The sequence below is a fragment of the Arabidopsis lyrata genome (assembly GCF_000004255.2).
Source record: "Arabidopsis lyrata subsp. lyrata unplaced genomic scaffold ARALYscaffold_6, whole genome shotgun sequence".
In the NCBI taxonomy this organism is placed as follows: Eukaryota; Viridiplantae; Streptophyta; class Magnoliopsida; order Brassicales; family Brassicaceae; genus Arabidopsis; species Arabidopsis lyrata.
Window position 1 is genome coordinate 11,350,404 of NW_003302550.1, and position 26,167 is coordinate 11,376,570.

Consider the following 26,167-nt stretch of genomic DNA (forward strand, 5'->3'; position numbering starts at 1 on the left):
ATAGTTCTTCCCTTCTTTTATTTTTGTTAACAACATTTATTTTGTCAAGTTTGAACCAGATGATGACACATTAACAACACTAACACAAACCATCACGCTATTACGCCATTATCTAGATAATCTTCGTTTTGTTTATAGGATAAGGAGTTTGAGCCAATAAAACATATGATTATTTCTTACTAATAATAGTGAAGAGGAAATTAATTAGTTGACTTTCAAATTATTTCCTTATACTGAAAACTTCAAAGACAATAATGGAAAAAATCGATAAAGATCAACTTATATACTTTTAAAAAAAAATTCAATGAATATCCAAAATGTTCCAGCTGTAAAATTTACCAAAAGTGTGAGTGCAAGGCAACGAGTAATCAACTTCAAAGCAAAAATAACCAATCTGCAGTATGTATGATTCACGCAATATATAGTCCATTGGTAGCCAAAACTAGATGGAAGTAACTCGTAAACCTCAAACTTCATTGAAAAATATTGGTAAATAACAACAGAATCACTATCTAGGATACTCTCATATCACTAAGGCAAATTGTAGTGACATAGGAAGAACAAAACAAGACCCGTTAGACCAAATGCCATTCTTAGGTCTCATTATCATAATAAAAAAAATGTTGGCATCTACTATAACCTTCAAACTCTTATTCCAACAAATGTATGTTAAGCAAAAAAAAACAAAAACAAAAATCTGAAGTTTTACCAAAATCCAAATCTTCACCTTTTAATCATCTGGCTCGTTCTTTCTCCCACCTTCATTTCCTTCCCTTTCTTCCAAAAGCCGACCAGTCTCTTCATCAACTTGCTGAGCAGTCTTCTGAGCATCTTTAGCCTTCAATGCTTGTAACTTCGCGTGATTATAGTACGCAACACCCAAGAAAGCAATCCCATAACCAAAAAGATTAATAGGAGTCACAGTGTCCTTAATGACCGACCACGAAAAGGCGATCAAGAGCCAGTCCTTAACCACACCAGCAACATTCATGGTCAAAGCAGAGGTTTTCCCAACCAAAAGAAACACAGCTAGATTCAAAGCAAACGCACAAAAAGAATTCGTCCCGAAAATGAGGTAATCGAAATGGAAGCTAGAGGTATCTCTCAAGATCGGAAACTCCACGACAATCCAAGGGATAAACAAGAAAGCTAAGCAACAAGGAGCAACGTAATAAAGAGAAGTGATTGGATTCAACGTGATTCCTTTAGAAGTAAGCAAGATCTGAATCATTACCAACCGTGTCGCCTCGAAAGCAACCGCACCAAGCTGGAGAATCACACCCCAAACATCGAATCTAGCTTCACCATAAGCAGCAATGGCTACACCAAATGAGATCGATAGCATGTTAATCATTGTCTCAGATTTGAAACCCTCTTTCTTGAAGAGCACGCCAATTGAATAAACCGCGACTGGCATTAACGCTTTGAGCATTTGAATGAAGGAGACAGAGAGGTAAATGTAGGCTGAGTTAGAGAGCCAAAGAGAGAGTGAATACAACGCGCCGATCGGGACGACGGATCTGAGATAAGTGTCACGTGACATTGAGACCGGTTCAACAAATTTGAAGACCTTGATTAGAAGAAAAGCTAGGGTTGAGCAAAAGGACATGTGGATCATTGTGAGTGAGATCGGGAATGGCCAATCGTACATCTTCTTGTCGAGGATGTATTTGTTGTAGACGATGACGGTGAAGCTTAGGAAGATCCATATTGCTACGTATGTGTAGGAGATGATTATGTTCTTAATCACACCTTCGCTTAGTGATCCACCTTTCCCCATATTTGTGATGTTTTTGCCTCTCTTACGACGGTGGTTCTGCGGCAGAGACGGTGGTGGTTTCTCCGAAGTTTGTGAATTTTGGTGAGATCCTGAAAAAACGTTTTCAGAGTTTACTAAAAGAGAGAGAGTCACGTAACGGAAGTGATTCACCAATTTATAATTTTTTTCGGTTATAAATAAAAAAAATAGTTTCGAGTCGTTGTTCAACTTCAATTTATTGAATCTGAAGGTAAAGTATACGTATTCAATGCAGTAGGAAATAATAGAGTGATATAATTAGCAATATTTCAACTGGAAAAAGAAATTTAACAATATTCATTAGTGATATACAATTATAGAAGAAAAAAATCCACAAATTGATAAAATCATAAAGTAATGAACTAAATTACGTCAAAAAAAAGTAACGAAACCAATTATATACTCCGTAAATGTTATAACGACCAAACCAATCAATTCTGAACTAACAAAACATAGTTTAACTCTAAACCGGCCAATAAAACTGGTTAAAACTTAAACCAGCATGTTCTGTCCGATGTAAGATGACTCTTTAATTTGTTACATGTTTATGTACTTGTAAAATATATTAGATCTCTAATATAAACTATCCAGAAATAGCTAGAGACTACAGCATCGCGTATACTCACTCAGTTTCAAAAAATAGAATGTTTTAAAGATTTATTTTTGTTTCAAAACTAGAATTTAACCCGCGGTACACCGCGGGACTATATTTTTCTAAAAAATATAATATTATTTTTTAAAAGATTAACTGCTGAAGATATATCATATTAGTTTGTATTTGTAAATGTAGAAATCTATCTATGTATTATTTAGTATATAATTACTATTGTTTAGGTTTCAATTTTTGAAGTATAGATACGAAAACATACATTTTTTAAGTAATGATGTATGGTCAATTTTAAAATTTTGAATATTTTATTCCGCGGTATACCGTGGGTCGATTTTCTTATAACTAAAATTTTTATATTTTAATTTGTATTTGTTTTGTTCATTGTATGTTTTATTTTGTGTTTAAGGTTGTATAATTGTATTTTGATTGTTAATTTTAGGATTTCATCCGTGATATACCATTCTTTATTAATATCGACCTAAACCCGTTATCCCATATAAACCCGTCAATATTATTATTGTTATAAAATCCAAAATTTTTAGGATCTCACCCGTGGTATATTGTTCTTTGACTGATTTTAAATTTATACTGCTAATATATATTTTAAATTTATCATATAAATTATATGATTTTTCTATGTGAATATTTTGATTATTATAAATTAGTAGTTTTATTTTTATTCAAAATATTAATATAAATATTTTCTATAAATCGGTTTTATACTTTTATGCATATCTTGTGGAGTAAACTTCACGGAATTCTTTTTTGAAGTATATGGAAAAACTGTGTACAGATTTTTAGAAACAAATTAGGCAAGATATCGTTTGGTTAATATCTTTTATTTAAATTTTGTAAAACTAAATAATAAATGTCAATGACATAGACTCGTAAATAAGGTGGAACTCTATGATTTATTTACTAAAGATACTCCAAAAATATATATATAGATATAAGATGTTTTACAATTTTCTATGCAACTTTTAAATACATTTGATATCTTATGACCATTTGTATTCTGCATTCTTTAATATCATTAGTTGAACTTTTTAAAATTAAATATTAAATAATATTTTCTAAAAGAAAAATAAATTTCTTAAAGTGTGTGTTTTTAACTCAAACATCCAATATTTTGAAATAAAGGGAGTATAAAATAAAATTAAAAAAAAAATTTCTCAGGTAATCCAAGTGTCTCCATTATATATGAACTTGAGATGCTAGCTAGACTTGGAGGAGGTGCACTTCAGCACTTGATAAAATGTTTCAACTTGAGCTAGTTGATTTATTTTAGTCGGCTTAGATTTATTTAACTTGAACCTCTATTTTTTTTTATGTTAAGATGATTTACTTAAACTTGTCTGTGAAACTATGTCAAAACAAAAAAAAAAAACAAAAAAAAAACAATGTCAAAATCGCCTTTATTATCATCACGTACATGCCTAAGTAAAAAAATTTTTTTAAAAAATCAAATATCATAATCATTGTTGTAAAATAAAATTCTATAAGCAATGCTACATAGCTAAAGTTTTTTTTTTTCATCGGTTTTAATTAGAATAACCAAAGAAGGATACGAGTTTGAATTACAACAGCAAACAGAAAAACAATATATCCCCGGAAACTTAGTCTAAAAAAGGGAAGCAAGAACCTTAAATTAAAGAGAATTTATAGTAAATAGCCATGGATTCAAAAAGAATTAAGAAAATAGCCATGAGCTATAGTACTTTGTCTGTTGGATGTCGGAAAGCACGTGTAATTACACACATGTCCTTTATAACATGTTTTTTTCTTGAATTACATGTGATAGAATAATATATCTCTTTTTATCATATTATTTTCCGGTTTTACACGTTATTTATAAAGAGCACATGATATTTTTTGAAAAAACACTCTATTCAGTTTAATATCTTTCTCTATCATGTTATTTTATAGTAATACACGTTTTTTTATTATGATCACATGTGATTTTCTTTTAAAAAAGATTCTTATTTTCTAGTAATTCACGGTTTTTATTAAGATCACATGTTATTTCTTTGAAAAAACACTCTATTCAGTTTAATATCTTTCGCTATCATGTTATTTTGTAGTAATACACGTTTTTAATTATGATCACATGTAATTTCTTTAAAAAAAGATTCTTATTTTCTAGTAATTCACGGGTTTTATTAAGATCACATGTTATATCTTTATAAAAAGATTCTATTCAAGTTTAATTTTTCCATAACAATGTTTTTTTTTTAAAAAACACTACGTAACAATGTTTTTTCTTAAAAATTCACTACGTTTTTTTAAATAGCATGTATTTTAGTTAAATATAACATGTGAAATTTAGATCTTACGTGCTATTTTGAAAAATATCACGAAACAATGTCGCCTACTGTAGATCTCAAAACAAACGGAGGATGGTTTTGTTATTTCACCTCTTTAGACAAGGTGGGTCCATGCTGTTTTCCGACATAATTTTCTCTCTCTGCTAGTTTCTTAATTTATGTGTCAAATTTAGATAGTTAGTAATATTACCCTAAATTAAATGGAAACTATCAAAGGGAAAGGTTATAAATCACAATAAGCAAAGCAAATGATAAGGTGTGAACGAAGACATCTAAAGAACCACGACGTGCTAAAATCACTCGCAGCAACATTGTAGAACAAAGCCAACCACAATACAACATTGCTAAAGTTTACCAGGACACTTTGCAGGAATATATATATGTATATGTACATAATAAAAAGATTTTATTACGTTGCAGATGAGACTTAGGGAATTAATAATCCTATTTCTTAATGGGAATTAAGGTATAAAATTTCGTATGAAAATTCTGAAACAGAAATGGGACAAGACGGAAAAGGACAGGACATGAACTTTACCCAACCCAGGTAACCATGTTAAAATAGTAAAACCTTTCTTAGTCTAGGTAGGACTAACACTCGAATCACAAGAATCTGATTCGCAGATGTGTTTAACAAAAGTGAAAAATCTCTTTCACATTTAATGTTCATTTTTTTTTTTTTTTCGTCTGAATGATACCATGGATTGATGAACAAGACGTTTAATTACAACCAGTCAAACGAACACAAAAAAGAAAGGATCAAAGACAATCACAAACCGAGACGACAAAAAGCCATTACAATCAAGTAATGCACATCTCATTTGCGAACACTTCATGTAACCAAAAAAGGTAGCCCGAGGCTACATATGCTTGGCTTCGATCCTCTCTTGTCACGCTACGAGCAATAAGGAAAGCACCATTATTTGCCTTTCTATCCTCTTTAATTTGTGTAGCTTCCACGAAGGAATAAGCATTAAACCTTTTAAAACCAACTCGGAGTGATACTTGAAAGAAGGCCACGCTTCAGGTCTGAGCACCGCCTCCATCAAGTGAGTTGCCTCTGCAGCAAAGATAACTCTTCTAATCTTGAGGCTCTTCAAACTCTCCAAAACCCAGAGCCAACACTCAAATTCCGCATCCAACTTAGACAAAACAGAACTGAAAGCTCGTCTACTATGAAGTAGGACTGTACCTTCCCAGTTCCTTAATAAGCAAAGTTGCATTTTAACCATGGCCTATCAGGTGGTCTCCAAAACTTCTTTGTACCAGCAGTCGACTTTAGCACTTTTGATTCCTCCTCTTTGTCAACTTGCTGTGCCAGAAACCAATTATCAGCATCCTCTCTGATCTTAGTAACCATGTCTGTCACCAAAAAGACCTTGCATTACTTGTTAAACTAGTTAATTATCATCCTACCACTTGTCTTCTTAAGTTCTTATCATCATGACTAGTCTCCAGCAATTATATCATGTCGACAAATTCTAACAGAAAATATCAACCACTCCATAAATAATTAAATAAAAAAATAGCCATCAGTTTAAAACCACAACATATAGTATATTGGAAAGAAAAATGTTTACGTATATATACGTACTTATTTCTATCTATAGAGCTATCATATATATGTTCGAAAATTATTAATTAAAAAGCTACGTAATTATTACTTATACCCTCGATTATTATTAACCCTCAACTATATTATATATTATCATTCAATGATTCTCCTTTAGACCTGTGCAATGGATCCAGAAGCAGGACCGGTCCAGTTAAGTAACTCCTCGATCATCTGCATTGCCATTTGATCATCTTCCTGAACGTCATCGTTTCGTTTCTTCATCTTATTAGTCCCAATATCACCACCGGGACGTGCGTTAACACTGTCATCTAGTTCAACAAGCTTGACCCAATTTGGACTGGTTTTCGACCCGGCGCGGTTCTGCCAGACGCCGATGTGTGAGCTGTCGTTGTCGAGGCGGAGACACGTCAGATACGGTGTCTGGTCTTTACAGTTCTTCCTTAGCTTAGCGTTCAATAGTTCAGATAATGATTTGGGAGACCTTAACGTAGAGTTAACCCCCAAGGAATCTGAACCGTTGGATTTGATGATGGGGAAGTTAGTCTTCGCGTTCTGGCCGTTCATTAGAATCGCGGCTTGGTCATAGGCTCTAGCCGCTGTTTCCGCCGTGTCGAATGTTCCTAGCCACACTCTTCTCTTCCTGATAGCTCACATAAACTCACATTAGTTACGTAAACAAAAAACACAAATTATATTCAAACTTACAAGTATTGAAACAAACACAACAAAATTGTTATATCATGTTACTGATAAAAAAATCGTTTTCTTTTTGAGGAAAGTTTATACTAGTGAGTAGTGTTCTTTCCATCCCAATTCTTTGCTACTAGTAATTAAGGTTTTTCAGTTTTTAATAAAATGATATAGCTAATGACTAATGTATTTTATTACTATATATAGATGAAACAGATTTAACCAAAGAATATACTCCCTCCGTTTTAGTTTAGTTGTCATTTTAGGATTTAAATTTTGTTTCATAATAGTTGTCGTTTTAGGTTTTCAATGCAAATGTTTAGTGAAAATTCCAGTTTTATCCCTACTGTTTTATTGTTTTGGCCAATGAAATTTTTTATAAAATATATTAATAAAGGGTAAAACAGAAAATTTAATGCTTTTTTTAATTTGTGTGAAAAAAACATTAAACGATAACTAAAACGAAACGGAAGGAGTATATATCAGGTCAAATTGATAGCGGGCTAGTTGAAGAGGCAGAGCATATATGGATTTTAAAATATGTTGATTTGGATGAAAAAGTACGAATCACAAATACCAAGATATATGATTCACAATTGCCCCTAAATACATGTTTAAGACATAGAAAATACATCAGTATCAATGATATGACAAAGCATTTATTTATGTACACTCAAAATTTCAAATACAACACACCAAAGGTCCAAAACTACAAATACTTAACATATGTATACGTTAATAAACGTGTCTTTTTAATTGGACAAAAATAAGGAAAACGACTTAAACAAATATGCATGTTATTACAAGAGTTATTGCATGAATCTTCGGAAATATAATCAATAATAGTCATTCGTAAAAGATCAGAAAATTTGCCCTACACGTACACCAAAAATGTAAACTCTACACATAGTATAGACTTGTATATTACTATTTAGTTCTTGCATAAACATATTTATAATGTTGTCTCTGTTTATAGATAGAGGGAGAGAGAACTGACAAGAGAGGATGACGAATCTCAGAGACCCAAGAACCCCACTGACGTTGGCGGACACCTCGGAACTTCTTCGAATGTACCATTCTGTTGTTTTAAATTAGGGTTCTTAATCTCTCAGTGTGTTTCTGACACGAACTAAGAATAGGAGAGAAAGAGACAGAGAGGGAGAGAGATTCCTCGTCTCTGATCTTTCTACCTCCAACTACTCACTTATTAACCCTCTGCTTTTCCCACGTCCTCTCTACTATTTTTATGGTATTTATTGTCTGTCCTCTCTCTTTCCCGTGTCATGTGGGGTTATTGGTTATATATAACGTTAAAAAACTACATGACAAGATAGTCCAAGCACAAATACTTGTTTTGCTAAACACATAATTAATCTACAACGTACAAATACTTGGTGTCGGTCCATAGTCCATACCATAAAATGGTACCAAGTGATCATCTTTCTTATTGCCTACGGAACGTAAAAATCTATCAATTTGTCTCTTTTCTTCATTACTTATGTGAATATTTGATAAGAAGAAATGTTTACGTTTTATAAATAGATCACGTTTTATTGTTTAAGTGTTTAACGGTAATGCAAACTATCGAATGGACACTGATACAACCAATTACGAAGCCTAGTGGATTTTGGTAACCAAATGCATAAATCGTATAGTTAATTATAATAATGATGTCCCATGTGTATTCAATTATTCATAGATGTCTTTCTATTTATAATCCTATATTAACTCATACTGATTTTTTTGTAAAGATTATAGAAGACTGATCACATCTTGCCCTCGAATTTATTCCGAGTTACATAGCAATTCAAATTAAATGTTGTATTAAATTTTACTACCAGATAACCTAAATAATGACGTGAAAACTACGTCAAAACAAGTTTCGTTCATCATTATAATTTTTATTGTTCGATTTCTTATAGATCTACTAATTCGACACAAACAGATCTCAGTTATATATACACACAGCCAAATGCTCACCTAAATCTTTTTCGATCATCTACGGTTATGTTACTATCGGTAAAAATTTCTGAGAATAACTAAACACTTTTGTAGAAGTTTTACTGATCAATTAATGAAAAGGCTAGAGAATTGTCGGTGCGTAGCGTGGTAAAGTCCACGGATATTTAGAGTAGTGGTTGTCCATTAAATGTTATGAACGTAAAGGAGACAAGAACGATTTAAACCTTAAGCTTGAATAAATGAATTCACCAACATATTCTAAACGTACAAAATTAAATGAATAAGTTGAAATATATATATAAGGATGTGACAGCCACATGAATATATGAGTCTATGAAGGCAAATGGTACAAGGGGATGCAGGAAAGGTGCGGTGGTAATCCTTTTGTTGTTTTCAATATTTAGATGTTTAACAAAGATCAGTTTTGAGTTATTTAAAATTTCTATAACAATTCTAAATTTCATTATATTGGTTATAGCTAAGATAATTCAATAAATGTTTAATTATATGAATAATAATAAAAATATTGGTTTAGAAATGGCCAATTCTCACAAACAGCACTAAAACAAGTTTTGTTACCAAATTTAGTACACAATATCTAAAGTTCCAAAAATACAACAAAATTAATATCAAAATGACTAGTATAAAAATTTGATTGACGTTTGAAGTTTCATATGATTGTAAATTAATCATGATTTTAAATTGTAATTCATGTTATTATTTTAGATAATTAGAAAAGGGTAAAATAGTTATTGTGTAAACTTACTAATGCTAATTTTGGAAATTTGTGGAGTATGTATTTTAATTTTCTATAAAACTTGTTGTATTAGTACTATTTTAGAGTATTTATTTATTATAAATCACTCCCGTTTATTTACGATAAAAAATACCTAATATTCATCTTTAATGTGATATTATGAAAGACATGTATACGTGTTAATGGAAAGCCAAGTTTTCAACAAATGTTGTCTTGATAGATGTTTGTTTAAATGGGTTTTTCATATATATGATGGGGTTTACAGTACCCTACATGGCCGTATCCGATAGGCTTTTCACATTATTCCAAAAGTATTAGTTTTGACTTTTGATATGGTCACTAAACACAGGAAAAGGTTGGCACAAGAGAAAATCCCAATTTGTATTATTTTCAAGTAAACATGTTCAGTGTCTATGAAGAGATGCCTTAACTTATGATGTTTAATTTATGTCAAGACTGCTAACTACAAAGCCTTCTGGTCCTGAGAATATTTTTAAAGCACCAAAAGTGTGGTTCATTTCTCAAGAACACCAAATTGCAGTAAAAAGAAACAAATCAAGACGGGAGAAACCATCGAGCATCCGTGAGCTTTAAGTTGGAGAGACCGGGGAAACGTCTGAGGGTCTTTGTTTCAAGATTGAACACACAGATGTCCGGGCATGAACGTTTCTGGTAACGGACACGATCATGACGAGTGAAATAGATAGAGTTTGGTTCGATACCAAGGTCACCATCAGCAGGAACGGTTATACCCAAATCCAGAAGCAGGGCCTCATTACCTAAAGAATCTACCTCAACAAGCTTGTTGTAAATGCTCCCACCCGGATCCTTGTAGAGAAAGAAGATCCTACGCCTTGTTGACTCGGAAAAGATGTTCATGACTAACAAAACTTCTCCTGATGATGTAACAGCAATGCTATTGCTACCCTTTGCATCATATGTGAATTTAAAATCCCTTGGAAGACCTGGCAAACGAAATCGTAAAAATATAGCCTCATTCTTGGACACATCCTTGAAACCTTCTTGTCCAGACAAATCAAGTTTTTCAATGTAATCACTAGTGTTTAAGATGTAAAGACTGTCACCATAAGATGTAAGTACCATATCAGATATGCCAAAGTATGTTGGAATCTCATGGTAATGATCTTCCCCATTCTTGCAAAAGGCTGAATAATCAATCTTATACTTGTCACTGAAGTACCAAACAACAACGTACTCTTCCTTCTTCTCGTCTACCCACAAAAGACCTCTCAGATATTTCGCTTTTAGGATGACAAAAGAGGTATATCCGATTTCTAATCTTACCTCTTTGATCTTTTTATCTCCGACTCTCTTAAGATTATACTTGTTACCTTTGAATGACTCTAGAGGTGGAAGATCGATATTTTTCTCGCTAAACAAATCTATGATATAAAGATTGAATTTAGAATCTAGAACTAAGAACCATTTACCTGAGTTTGCCAAGAATCGAAATCTTGATAAGTCTCTCTTGGTTTTGTAAACCCTAGCTTCCTCCGGGTTATACAAAGCACAATTACCATCCTCCTCTGGAAAGAGAATCAGCCATGGAGATGTGTTTTTTCGAGGCAAAGTTTGTTTCGAACACGAATACCAATTCGAACACACGATCTTAGCGCGGTGGAAATCCACAAAACTCAAACGTTCGAACACAGATCTCAAGATGTCCATAGGGATCTCCGACCAGAGAGTCACCATGCTTCCAAACTTCAACCAAAGTATCAACCGCGTCTTATTGCTTGTTGAGTTAGCTACAGTTTCGGGAATCGAAGTTTGTGTAATTGTTGTGAACTGGTGATCGAGGTTTTGGGATGCAGATTGTGATTTGAGAATCTGTTATTGCTTATTAGGTCGAGTTTCTTGAACAAGAAACAAAAGGGTTTTAATATTTGTTTATTGTGAAGATTTTTTTGGGCCTCTCGTTAGCAAGAAGCCCAATGGTATGTAATTACCATTGGAACATCACTTGGTAACCAAAACTAAATAAATAAAAACATTTTATATTTTGAATATCCTATACTATTATTTAGAGAGTACACTTTATAAGATACCTTTAACTAACCTTTCTTTTTGTAAAAAATTACTTAAAAATGCCATTAGAGATAAAATTTCAGGAGTAAATTAATTCATCTTATTAAGGATAAACAAGTCAATTTATACAATTTAATTATAAAAACAAAAAATAAATTATTATTATTATTTTTAAATGACCAATCAAAATGAATATATAAGATTTGATATCTAACTTACCATATTAACTAGGATCGGACCCGCGGTCCACCGCAGGAGAATATTGGTTTACATACGTTGCGTTTAATATTGTGTGTGTTTTTTAGTAGAACGAATCGTGTAGTATACTTATAAATATTCATAATAACGAATTGTAGAGAAAATATAAAATTATTTATAAATATACCCATCGTATTAATTATGATTTACAAAATAGAATTTTGTGTTTTAAAATTCTAAAATTAGACGATTCATGGGAATTAGAGCAGTCAAAATAGGTCAAAAACCGCGGGTCGAGCCCACATCATCTCACTATGGGGAAGATTTGGGAAAATATATTAAACCCGCAAATAAGCGGGCTACATGGATTAATTCGCAGTGGGTCATAAGTTTAATCGGTTTTCATCCGCGGGTTGGCGGATCAGCCCCCATATTAGTATTTATTGATAAAATTATAATTTATTCAACATGTGGTAATTTAAACAAACTTTTAATAGTATTTTTATTTATTTATTTATTTTAGTAGTATTTTAAATTTTGGTTACTTTAAATTTATTTAAACAAAATCCATGGACAATCCCGCAAATCCGCATACATTCGTGGGATGGGTTTGTATTTCATATATGCTACCCGCGGGTCATGCGGACCGACTAACACAAGTGAAAATATTTTTTGTCTATCGCAAAACGGACTCAACGGGACGAATCAACTCGCTTTGACAGTTCTAATGGGAATATTATTTAGTCATACAACAAAATGAAGTTTGGACATAGTAATAATAGAATATGTATCTTATTTGTTAGATGAGAGATTGAAATATGAAGTATAATGATTAAAAATTAATTATTATTTTTCCTGATTCACAAAATTTAATAAATACTTATCATCTTGTTGAATAATTCTAAAATCATATTCAAAAAATCTTTATAAATTGAAAATTAAACTTCTTTGGTAAGCTATAGGTATGAAAATATCATAATTTCGATTTAATCTAATTAAATTAAAATTAGTTACATGGATTTCATATCTATTTAATTTACACGACCAAAATAAAAATATCTATTTAATTTACACGACCAAAATAAAAATATCAATTTAATTTATAAAACAGATGGGTTATTTGTGATAAATTTTCTAGAAATCTTTAGAAGCAAATAAAATATCTTTTAATTAATGATAATTGGCTAAAATGAGCGAAATTAATGACAAAAACATTGATTGTTATGGAATTAGTCCCAAAAATATATGAACAAATTTATTATACGTAATTAATGTATAATATTGTTCGGAATATGCTTTTATTATTAGTTACCATAAGTACAATCAGATTTTATTTTATTTCCATAAATATTTGATTTTATTTCCATAAATATTTGATTTTATTTCAATTTTTCATTATTAATTCGAATTTATATTCCAAAAAAATTTTAAAGATCCGATTTCACAATTTCGGGTCAATTTTCTGATTTTAACCCGACCTATTTTCATTTGTACTTCTCTTTTAATAGTGTAGAGATTTGTTATTAATCATTATATTTCACATCTCATCTTTATATGATTATGTTATTGTAAAACAAATAAATAATCATATCATCCATATAATAATAAAAAATAGATTTTTTCTGCATATGTCATAATTTGAATTTTTAAAAACGAATATAAATTATTCAATTTATGAAAAAAAATTTAACGAGTCAAAAATTTAGACTTGGATAATATATTTCTTTTAAACAAAAATAAATTCAACAAAAATTCCGCCTGAATAACGGGTCAGAATTTGAGTAATTATATTCAATTTCATATATTTTTTAAAAATATATAATTTTATATACTACGATAAAATTTTAAATATTTTAATTTGGAATATGAAAAAATAGTTTTACTTGATATTTAAAAACAAATATCATCAATACTTAATAAATAAAAAAAATTAAAAATTATACATACACTAATTTGGTTTTCTTAAAACATATATATTTAAAAAATATTTATAATAGACGGTGGATTAAATATAATGTATTATATGATGAAATGAGTTATGATCCTTATAACTATTTGAATATTTATATTTAAGTTCATACAATTATTTTTAAAAAATTCTTAATTTTATATTCTACAATAAAAAAGAAAAAAACATTTTACTTTGGAAAAATTTAAAAATAGTTTAATATAATATTTTAAAGAATATCATAAATATTTAATAAATCAAAAGATAAAAGTTATAAATACTCTAATTTCATTTTTCAAAGCATAAATATTTAAAATATTTATAGCAAGTACCAGGTTAAATGTAATGTATTATATGATAAAAAGAGTTATGATCTTTATAACCGAAACCATGTTAAGATTATATGATGAGATGAGTTAAATAAGGTTTGACACCTCTAAATATTTAAAATTTTGATTCTATAAGTATATATGAAATAATGAATGATGGATTGTGCACACAATTTTTTTATTGGGATTCTAAAATAAAAATATAGGTATGCACGGGTTGAATTTAATCTTATTATATACCAAAATATGTTTATTATATACGCAATTGTTTTTCACTTACTACTAGCATATATCAAATACATACGTTTTATTTTTAACCAAAAAACGTAAAAAACCGTAATCGAACTGTAACTAAACCGAATTACATACGGTTTCTATATGGTTTCACTTTCTACAAAACGAAAAAACGATACTAAACCGAAAAACCGTACCCCACCTCTAATATTTTCTCATCAAACAAAATAAAATAAAAATTCCTTATATGTCATTGTACTATGTAAAGAATTATTAAAATTGTACTATAAAACAAACAATAATCCAACTTTATATAAATATTTAAAAATTAAAATTTCATCCGTGCTGTTCCAGCATGGGTTATGATCTAGTAGAAGTGTAAGATCAGAACAGACATGACTTTGTACTGATTTTTACAATGGCTCATGAACACTTGCTTTATTAATGAGTCTACAAAATTCTATAACATTTTTACTGTAAAAGGACAATCTCAATGTGTCAAACTATTCCATAACTGTAGAGACCAAAACTGGTGTCTGAAACTAGGACTGATCCACCTGATACAAAATGCTGAAGCCAGAGAGTTGTGCTGACTTGGTCATATCAGGAGAATCCAAAATCCGCGGTTTCATCTTGAGAAGAGTGTTGTGACACGTTCAGGAGATGTTAGTGTTGCCACTCTTTTAAACTGTCAAAATTTATACAGAATTAGAGACCAAATTCAGTGTCCACTTTCTTAGATTTCATTGTACCTTTTGTTGGTTGTATTTGGTTCGTATAGCGATAAGGGTGCTTCCACTGGTGTTGAGTTGCAAATCCTCCATTGCAAGTACCGTGTTTTTTAGAGCGGATGTTTTATATCTGGTATAGTGCTGTAGAGTTGGGTTCTGTAAGCAATAACATTCACATCATCAAAATTGTTTCAATGAGGTAAAAAAATTCACAATGAAGAAATGTGAGCTCACTTACCCAAGGATGGTTAGATTGGTCGAGTGTCCATCTTGCTAAGAAAACCGCTGAAGCGGCAATTAGGGATGGTAGGAACCTTAGGAAAGTATATTCTGTGAGAGTTAGTTCCGCGAAATAGTTTGCTAAGAACTCCATCTCAATAAGGGGAACCTGTGAACAAAAAAAAAAAAAAATCAGTTTACTGATTCCAAGTTATTTAAAATTCTGAGAATGATTTGTGACATGAATCAATGTAACCAACCTTATCAGACGCTTGAGCTGCGTGAATGAACCGCCTTAAACACAGAAGAAGAAATTGAATTTATAATGTTTTGAAAACGTTAAAGAGACAGACAATGTTTGAGTAATGGTGCATTTTGATGTGTTTAGTGTTTTACCTGAGAAACGTTTTGGTGGTGGGAACTGATAACCGAAAATGTAGAAAGTTTAAAACTTGAATCTCCATACTTAGTACCTGAAAATAATGGTGTTTACAAAAATATTTTTAACAAAAGTGAATCATCTTAGATGACACTAATATAGATGGAGTCTGCATGTTAGTTAATTACTTCTAGTCTTGTGTATGTATTGTCTGTAATGAAGCAAAACTCCTCCAACCGCGGTGCACAAATCTCTTCGTATTTTCTTCAACAACAAGTTACAAGGAACAATGTATTAGTTAATGGAGAAGTAATAATCTACAATTAACTATAAATTCCAGAGTGAAACTTGGAATTTTATTCCTAGAATGCATTTCAGAGCTTCAAACATGTGTTCCTCTGCATCCACTTATACTTCAGTTTTACACTCATTGCATTGTGAATGCTGCTAAATGAAATTTCCTTCTATAACTTGAAATTGAGGAAAGAATATAAATGGGAACTTACGAGGCTATTAGCATACAAGTGACACCTAGTAGCTGAAGCCTCTGCTTTTCAATGTAATTATGAGACATGAATCGATCAATTAGATTCACGGTAAGGTAAAGTGAATCTGAAGTCAGCTTGTACTCTTCAGAAACCTGAAAGAAATAACATCAATAGAGTTTCTTAGTTTAACAATTCAATTTTAAATTTGCTCCACAACTTCAAGTAAAACTATGCATTGCAAATATTGTATTCCTACCTCCACAAGCCAATCAATCAGAATTCCGCGCATGTTTGGATCGATATCTCGCTGCACTTGCACCATATAACTAGTTGAAGGTCTTTGTTCAAGCTGTACAAAAAGTAGTGGTAATATAAATAACTCAAAATATCAAAACGTAATCATCTTTTGAGAAGATAGAATAAGACCAAGTATTTGGATTATGTAATGCAAACCTCTGCAACATGACTCCTATCATATATACTTGCAGCATACAAGCTACAAAACTGGGGATCTTGGACATTGGAATCTATATCTACAATCTGAAGATAATCCGCGACATCCGATCCATCTTCTTCTGCACAATCCAGTAAATTTTAGTAACAAACATTTTGGTATATGCTTCATTTAAAATATGATACTATTTTTTTGAAATATGATACTATTTTTGAAAATAAGATTCTCTGAGAGGTTTGAAATATGATACTATTTTTTTCCAGCATTTTTGAATTCTATCATTGCATTCTTTAGTAGTGAAGTTTCTTACTTTGCTTTGGAGCAGAGGCATCTAAAGATTCAACCATTCTAATCTTTGATAAATCTTCTGCTAATTTCGATTTTTCGGCATCCACATCTACCAAACCATCTTCTGATATTTGCTTAGTCTCTTTTTGACCATGCTTACAAGCCTGTCACGTTGTATCAGTAAGTAGAAACTCTAAAGGAAAACAAACACCAAGCATAAGAAACCGTTACCTTAATATCGCCTTCTGCACGTTCTGCCAAAGTGTTAGTCACATCCTTGAGCACCGCCCGTCTCTTATGCTTATAGGCAGTAACATCCGATGCCATTCGTTTGTTACTCGGTCTAGCAACACGCTTTGGTTCCTGTTTAAAAGCGGGTTTTGAGGGAGACATTGACACTCCTAAGGCTTTAGCTTTTGATCTAGTGATTCTCACATTATTATCTCGAATTTTCGTAGTAGAGATTGCTTCCTTCGTGGCATTAGGGTGCTTTGAAGAAACTCTATACATAATTTTAAACTGGAACTCCCCAAGTCAAAACCTGCAGAGTCAACAGAATCTAGTCTTCAAAATATTATTACATTAAACAAAATCAATCAGTATTAAAGAATGGAATAAATGAATAGCAAAATTCAATTTCAATAAAACTGGCATGCTCACTTAGTGAGATCAGATCTCAACGTCATTAGCTTGAGAGAAATTGAGTGGAAGAACTTCAAACAAGTAAATCAAGTTTCTAACATCAAATTTCATCTATGACCCAAAAAAAATTCTATACAAAAATTAACCTCCCCGACCATATGTAACATCAAATTTTTGATCATTTTTCTTAAATGTTTCCGTGACAATAACAAGAAACAAAAAACACACACACAAGAGATCAAATCATTGTCTGAATTCAGTAAAACATAAACATACCAAAAAAAAAAAAAACTACAAACACTTAGAAAAATAAAAACAGAGAGAAAAAAACAGATCTACAAACCAAAAACCTCAAATTATGAACGAAAAAAATAAAACAAATCATCGATCGAAATGAGAGACGTGTAAAATGATGTGATACCTTTAGAGATTAAGAATGATCTACAATGGCGAAGAGAGAGTGTGTTGAAATAGGAGGAGCGTGAGCGGGATTTTTGTGGTCTCGTTTCGAATTTCAGATATTAAACTTTTTGTTTTTGTTTTAAGTTGAAAAAAAAAAGAGAAAGAGACTTTGGGATTTGGACAAATGATTTTTTTTTTTTTATGGTCAAAGGACAAATGATAAACTTTTGGATTTTTATTGGGAAGTAAGTGACACTGACAGAGTGGTTTTTCTGACACTTTGACGTCTGGTCTTGTTGTTGTGGTAAATTCTCTTTTTTTTAATCCGAGATTTAATCAGCCGTTACGCGCTCTATTCTATTGCATCTGTTCCTCCTTACACTATTCAATGTGCCCCATGCTTAAACCGTTTCATAACCTAAAAGCCTGATGAAAAAAAAAAAAAAAAAACTAAAAGCCCATTAGACAATTTACTAAAACCCAATCTATGTTTTGTTACAATTTTTTTTTTCTAATATTGAAGAGGAACATGAACATCGTCACAATTTTTTTTTCTAATATTTTAGAACCCAATCTATTTTTTGTATAATTTACTCTTCATACTAAATTTTGGTAGATTTGTACCGTTAACGATGGTTACGGAATTGCTGACTGTAGTTAAAACTTAACTCATGATATTTACGTTTATATATGAAACCAAACAAGAGAAATTCTTGCGTGTTTTTTTTTTTTTACTATTCTTCTTCATTCTTCATAAATCTCTCTGTTTGCTCTTCACACTGTAAACCTTAGATCTTTTTACTTCTCAATTTCAATAATCCTAAATTGGACTTCGTCTTCTATAATAGATTAATGGAATCAAGTAACAGAGAAACATAAGATCGAACAGATCTGTCGAGAATGAGATCATCAAAATCACTTGAAATCCGATCTGGGTGTGTAACAGATCTTGGAATCAACAACGTTGCTGTACTGAGAGAAGGCAGTCTCAATATGATATTCATTTATTTTCTCAGTCACATTTACAAGAAATTGAGAAATAAGAAGATCTAGAGTTTACAGTGAGAACATAGAGTTTTGAAAAATGAATAAGACGAGTAAAAAAAAAAAAAAACGCTCAAAAAAAGCGGAGGTAGGCCTCGAACTCTATTCGTATATTTGTAAAAAAGAGGATTTTTCAACCAACGTTTAACCAATAGACAAAGGCGATATATTCGTATATTTGTAAAAAGAAATTGTATATATATACGTAAACTTTATGGGTTAAATTTTAACACAGTTAGCAATTCTGTCACCATCGTTAACAGCCGTTAACGGAGAGGTACGAATCTACTAAATTAAAAATACAAAGAATTTAAAAGACAACAACAATTAAACGAAGTATTTTTATTCCAATTTTAAAACTACACGTATTAAATGACCAAAAAAAAATAGAAGGCGGTTTTTTTTTGTTTTTTTTTCCCGAATTAAACTCAAATCCGAGACTGGAAATGAACTCAAGTCAATATAAGAGTAAATTTGGAAAAATACCCTCTTTTTGTTTACACTTTTGAAAAATACTCTCTATTTGTTTTTCTTTTAAAAACAGTTTTAAAATATATATATATATAAAACTACTAAAAAAATCTTATTGAAACTTAATAATAATTAAGCAAAAGGATCTATATTTTTAATATGCAATCAATTAATTGGTAATAATTAAATATCTAAACAAAGTTGTCCGTTGACCAAATCATGTTCGTCTTTCACCATGGATGTTGTTTTGTTACTTTGAATGTTATATAACTAATAGTTCCAAAGATTCATTATCCTAAATATTTTTTCAGAACAATAATGAATAATAGCATTCTACCAATGTTAAGTCATGATTTTTTGTTAAGTCATATGGTGCAGATTTTAATGATTCATTATTATTGAAAACACATAAAATAGTTTACTTTGCAAAAAGAAAAAATCAAAGAGAATCGTTTAATTGAAGCAACTTTGATAATATGTTGAGTTAAAAAATATGTTTGCTACGTTGGAGATTTTTTTCTTTATATAATATGATAAATATTAAGCGATAGATTTTATAATATTTTATAATATTTTAAATATAATCTTGTTAAAATTTAATATATAAAATAAATAAACTATTTTTGTGTTAAAAAATATTTATATATAATCATGATTCATATTATTTCGAATTTAGTATATTTTTTTTCTCTAAATTTCAATTTGTTTTATTTATAAAAATATAGCTTTAAATTTCAATTTGAACAAAATTTTCATTTTATATATAATTGTAGTTTTTAATTTAAAAAAATAGAAAAATGTTATATTTCAAAGTATAACTGAAAACAAGGTAGTATTCAAAATGGATTTTGGTCTAATATGCCATATACTGTAGCAAAACTTACAGAAATTGCAACAAAACATTTGTCTTTTCAAATGTGCCATAATTGTAGACAAGACTTTGAACCGAAAATTTTTAGTAGACAAAAAATGTTTTCCACCTTTGAAACAACATATTGAGAAGATATTTGGTAGACAAAAAATCTTGTCCACTTTTAAAACAACAGACTTTTGGTAGACAAGAATTCAAAACGACATACAAAAATTTGAGTAGACAAGAAATATTGTCCACCATTATGGCATATTTGGAAAGATTTATGTTTTGTGGCATTTTTGCTAAGTTTTTGAACATTAAATGGCAAATTAGTTAGATTTCTCTATTCAAACCACCCTAAAATAAATCCGCAACTCATTAAAAACCTGCAACTACTCTCCCCAAATTGAAATCTGAAACTTGAACTAAAACACAAATAAAAACCTTAATCTCAAATTCAATAACCATCTTCATCATCCACAATCGATTGGATTATGTTCTCGCAAAATCAAACGACTCCAGATTCAATTTGTAAAATTGAGGTAAATTAAAGCAAAGATCTAATTTTTAAACCCTAAGTTAGATCATTTATGATTTAATTGCAAACCCAGATTTACATAAATTGAATTATTATACCTTGAAGGATTGAAAAGAAAGTGTAATGGTTTTAGAATCGACGAGTTTGGAAAAAGATTTATTGTTCATAACTGCAGATTTACCACAAAAATTAGTTCAATTAATCGAGATATAGAGATGGACTGAAGCAGGAGATGAATTTAAGTAAGAGATGATTCGAAACGAAACTGATAGGAGAAGAAATAATTGAATTTTTAGCCAAATTAATCAAGATTTCGATCATCGTAGAAGAAATTAGAAAGAAAAAAGAAAAACGTGTTTTGTATTTCAATTTTGCGGGTCACCCGCAAACCCGCAACCCGCCATGGGCAAAATCCGCTTGACCCGCCACATGAACGGGCCATACCCGCAAGGCCCGCTTTTTGGGGCTTCATTTTATGTTTGCAAGCCCGCTTCGCTATACACCTTATTAAGCTAGGCCCGTGGGCTAGTATCTTGGACGGTATCCGTGCCATTCTTCGTCAATAGAGTAGATTTAGAGAATTAGATCCCAGTAAATAAAAAAAGTTATGCTAATAAAATTCTAGAACCCACAAATTAATTAGTTAAAATAAGTAATTAAACTCATCTTGAAGCAAAACATCGAATGAATGGATTTGTCTGGACCAATCAGTGTCGGAGGTAGGGTGTTAGTAGGGGGTCACTTGACCCCCATAACTTTTAAGAAATTTTGTTTATTAGCCTTAATTATTTGTTGATAATTTTGTTTAAAATGTTAATGTTGACCCCATTAACTTATCTTCAAATCATGTTTTTGCACCCCTTCTATTAATTTTTTTTCTATTGACCCCTATCAAATTTATTTCTGGTTCCGCCACTGGGACCAATTATGAAAATTAGTCACCCAATCGGCCAATCCTATTAGGGTTGTCTGGATTTTGGGTTTTGAGAAACATAAATGACGAAATACAGAGAGTGATGAGAAAAAGAGAAGCAAGTTAATTTTCTGGATTTGTGTTTCCACCAAAAAGATGCAAGAAAGACAAATTAATTTTCTTTTTAATTATTTAATTAATATAATGTAAATGGCATTGCCGTAAATACATGAGAATTTAGGAACATTAATGTATATACACTACAAAAAGGTTGTTTTACATCATTTAGTTTATATATTTGTATTAGTTATAAATGATGTAAATAACTTTTACATCACTTAAATAAGTGACTCTGAAAGTAGTGATGCAAATAATTTGTGTCGGTTTATTAGTAACCGATGTTAATATCCAAAATATTGACATTGATTATTGTAACGTTGTCAATATGTATCAATTGCAAAAAAACGATGTTAACTTTTACATCAATTTATTTAAACGATGTTAGTATTTGTTTCGGTTAAAAAAATGATGTTAACTTTTTTTACATCAGTTTATTTAAGTGATTTTTTTCTGGTGATGATAATACAGAGTATCAACGATTTTACAAAAGAGAAAAAAGCAATTGATATGAACTTAGATCATGACTGAGCTATGATTTCTTCATGTTGATGTGTTTTATGAAACATATTTTGATTTTAATCCATGCTTTTTCCTTTCCATTGTCTAGGTGATGTTGTTCCTTCATCTTCAGATTTTCTAAGTATGAAAAAGAAAATAACAGAGAAAAATACTATACTAATATTTGGGAAGTACATCCTAAGAGTCATAACTTAGATTTTATAAGAAATTACAATATATGCCATTAGAGATTTCTAATTATAATCATTTTATTCTATTTCACTAATATATATTAACGGGTCAACCGGTCAAACGGGTTTAAAGATATCAAAAGATTTTGTTTATATAATTCATATAATTTGAAAAACATTTCGAAAAAACAACACAATTCATATAATTCGAAATGTTATTAAAAATATTATATAGTAATCTATTATTCAACATGTTTTCGAAAATGTTATTAAAAAATGTATTTATATATTGGCGAAAATTATTCTCACACATATTAAGTTACCAAAATTGAAATTCATATTAATACTAAATCTAAGTAGTTTCTATAACGGTTTTGGATAATTTCGAGTAACTTAAATATTCAAATTCAAATTCCATATAATTTAACAAACAATAATCAAACAAGTTAACAAAATATATTTAGTTCCTAAAATATAGTATCATTAACTATTAAATCTTTATTTTGACGTAAATTCCTATCCACGTAATTTCATTGGTTAATATTATAATAAACGTTTCCTTAATTATTGACATGATTATCACACGATAACTTGGATTTAGGAAACAATAAATATTTTCTGAAATCTAATTATTTTTTGAAATCTTAACATAAATATATTGCTTAGTTTACGCATATAGTACCAAAGAAATATAGATACTATCCAAATTATATCTTAACTATATATCCTCATCTTTTAAATTTTAGCATATTCCACAAATGTTAAATTAAAACTTTAATTTGAAATATATTATTTTAGATTTCATTTTATCAAATCTAAAATTTCTACCGACTCTCTTATGCCTATAAATATAGTAATCCACTGAAGCACTCACATAGCAATTTTAAAGGTTTTTATTACGTTTCTCAAAACGATGAATTATTCACCTACATGTATGTTAGAGAGACTATTGAATGATTGTTTTTCCTATTGTATGAGTTTGCTTCTACTGACAAGGCGATTTTTCTAATCTATTAATTTAGCTGAATTTTTTAATTTTTTTAGCTGAATTTGAATACCTTTTATTTTGTTTTTTCTCACATTTCTTGACTTGATGATTTCTTTCAGATCTACATCCAAAGAGTCTCATCCAAAGTCTGATTCAATGAGCATGTGTATTGGGAATCTGGAATTAAAAAAAAAAATCAAAGTGAAACACTTGAGAAGGTTTTGTATGTTTCAAATATTTCTAATTCCTATCCACGTAATTTTATTGATTAATATTATAATAAACATTTTCTTAATTTTTGATATGATTTTCTGTATACATTTAATATTATTTGGTTAATTATTATTTTAGGTATTATATATTGGCAACCAACGATGTTGAAGAGACAATAAAATAGTAAGGATTTTATGTCAAATATTTTTGCATGTTATGTAGTTTCTCTATATAAATTTTTCGAATAAAATTTTATTAAAAAGTAAAATAACAAAATGATGTTTAGTTTCACAGGGGTTTATGGTAGGACAGGTTTAGGTCGATATTAATATGGAACGGTATACCATGGGTAAAATCGTAGAACTAACATTCAAATACAATTATATAATCTTAAACACACTATAAAAAATAATATTAACAAAAAAATTATAACTTAAAATTTAAACTTTTTAGTTACACAAATATCGATATGTGGTGTACCGTGGAGTAAAATCGAACTTTATTACAAATCAAATACAATCAATCATAAGATTATAAACAAAAAAAAATTTCTTATCAAATATATACAACACAAATAATCAAATTATAAAAAACAAAAACAAAAAAAAAATTTATTTATCCCGCTGGTCATATTCTATGATACTGGACCAAATACATTTGGCACTGAGAAAACAAATCTCAATACAGCCCACGTAAAAACTTTAACATAATACAAATATATTTTTTTTTCTCAATGACACAATGCAATTATGAATACCTAATTGAACCAAATAAATTGTTAATCTCATATAAACAAAAATACAATTCTAATGCAGCTAAAAACATTTTATATACAATATAATATTCTCTCCTTCTTTATTACCAAGTCATGTTTGTCAACCAAGTTAAGATTATACAACATTTAATTCCTATAATAAAATAATCCAATATGATATAGAATATATATTTAAAATTTATTACTATATTAATATTTAGTTCTACAAACAAAATATACAATATTATATCCAAATAGTAATAAAAATAAAATATTATGTGGCATCACTTTTATACTATACTATTGTACTATATTATTACTTATTTCTTCAAAAAGAATATACAATTTGATTTATACAAATTATTTAATCCCGTGCTTTATAACACGGATCATGATCTAGTAAGAGTTGTATTTGAGAAATCAACAATATAGATTATAGAAAACAAGTGTTTGCCTTTGAATAAATGAGCGATATGACTTTGTTGAACATAACTGATTCACCAAAAGTTGTTTGGCGTCAATGAAAGAAGAATTTCTGTGGACTTGAGAAAAGTTTTGTGTTCTTGTCACTCTCCGTTTTTTTTTTGTTTCTGCTGATTTTAGAAAAACAAATTAACATAAGATTTTATACTAAAAGAAAAAGCTTTTTAATTTTATTTATAATCACCTACAATATTTTTATTTGAGTAGTTACAGAGATCGTGGTTAATGACTATATTGAGTAGTGGAAACATTTTTGTTATAGATAATACAAAATTGAAGACAAACAATAAAAGGTTAGGAATATAAAAAAAAACATTCTGCATTTTTGATAAAAATTGATATTTAATTAAACGAGTAATACAAGTCGAAAAATAATCAAAAAGAGCATACTGTTGTGAAACTTATTGTTATCTTATTCCATTCCATGAATAATGATACATATATATAGGCATATAAATCTAGGGTTTTAGAGTACATAATGAATAACCCTGATGGGCTTATTGGGCCCGGTTATAAGTCCAATATGATGTATTATAACACTCCCCCTTGGACGGAGTAACCGGACCTGATGGTCAATCGGGATCTCGATAATACGCTGGGAAATGTTGCCTCATTAAAACCTTACCAGGAAAACCCAGTGGGAAAAACCATGGTGAAGGAAAAAGAGTACAACACGCATTACTCCCCCTGATTAGAGCATCACCGTAGATCTCTAAGTCTACGCATTCCTATTTGTTGGATGAGCTTCCGGAGTGTTGAAACGGGCAATGATTTGGTGAAAAGGTCGGCGGAGTTATCGCATGATCGGACCTGTTGAACGCTGATCGTACCATCCTTCTGCCAATCCGAGGTTGAGAAGAATTTCGGTAGGATGTGCTTCGTCCGATCTCCTTTGATATAACCTTCCTTGAGTTGAGCAATGCAAGCCGCGTTGTCTTCAAACATAACCGTGGGCTCCTTATCTTCTTTCATACCATAATCTGATCGGATGTGCTGAGTCATGGATCGTAGCCAAACACATTC

At 30.2% G+C, this 26,167-nt stretch overlaps 4 protein-coding genes across 5 annotated transcripts; all 4 read right to left on the reverse strand.

The window, feature by feature from the left end:
* Positions 1-453: 453 nt before the first annotated feature.
* LOC9310322 (probable sugar phosphate/phosphate translocator At5g25400) lies at positions 454-1,964 on the reverse strand. The gene has a single exon (XM_002874209.2). It carries the CDS (start codon positions 1,778-1,780, stop codon positions 731-733), a length of 1,050 nt encoding a protein of 349 aa, XP_002874255.1. The 5' UTR covers positions 1,781-1,964; the 3' UTR covers positions 454-730.
* Positions 1,965-5,421: 3,457 nt separating this feature from the next.
* Positions 5,422-8,431, reverse strand: LOC9310323 (ethylene-responsive transcription factor SHINE 3). Of its 2 annotated transcripts, none has more exons than XM_021020431.1 (3): positions 7,996-8,431; positions 6,465-6,948; positions 5,422-6,044 (listed from the first exon to the last, which is right to left on the reverse strand). In XM_021020431.1, the coding sequence occupies exons 1-3, from the start codon at positions 8,073-8,075 to the stop codon at positions 5,937-5,939; spliced, it is 672 nt and encodes a 223-aa protein (XP_020876090.1). In that variant the 5' UTR covers positions 8,076-8,431; the 3' UTR covers positions 5,422-5,936. The 2 variants fall into 2 exon arrangements, with proteins under 2 accessions (XP_020876090.1, XP_002874256.2); XM_002874210.2 differs by having other exon boundaries at positions 5,422-6,094; positions 7,996-8,430.
* Positions 8,432-10,139: 1,708 nt separating this feature from the next.
* On the reverse strand, positions 10,140-11,701 carry LOC9310324 (F-box protein At5g25290). Its single transcript, XM_002874211.2, has one exon. The coding sequence runs from the start codon at positions 11,431-11,433 to the stop codon at positions 10,273-10,275; it is 1,161 nt and encodes a 386-aa protein (XP_002874257.1). The 5' UTR covers positions 11,434-11,701; the 3' UTR covers positions 10,140-10,272.
* Positions 11,702-14,894: 3,193 nt separating this feature from the next.
* LOC9310325 (cyclin-A2-1) lies at positions 14,895-18,181 on the reverse strand. The gene is made up of 12 exons (XM_002874212.2): positions 18,098-18,181; positions 17,266-17,575; positions 17,057-17,198; positions 16,746-16,867; positions 16,549-16,641; positions 16,311-16,444; positions 15,993-16,068; positions 15,822-15,898; positions 15,686-15,719; positions 15,445-15,594; positions 15,228-15,362; positions 14,895-15,163 (listed from the first exon to the last, which is right to left on the reverse strand). The coding sequence occupies exons 2-12, from the start codon at positions 17,542-17,544 to the stop codon at positions 15,104-15,106; spliced, it is 1,302 nt and encodes a 433-aa protein (XP_002874258.1). The 5' UTR covers positions 17,545-17,575; positions 18,098-18,181; the 3' UTR covers positions 14,895-15,103.
* Between the last annotated feature and the right edge of the window lie 7,986 nt (positions 18,182-26,167).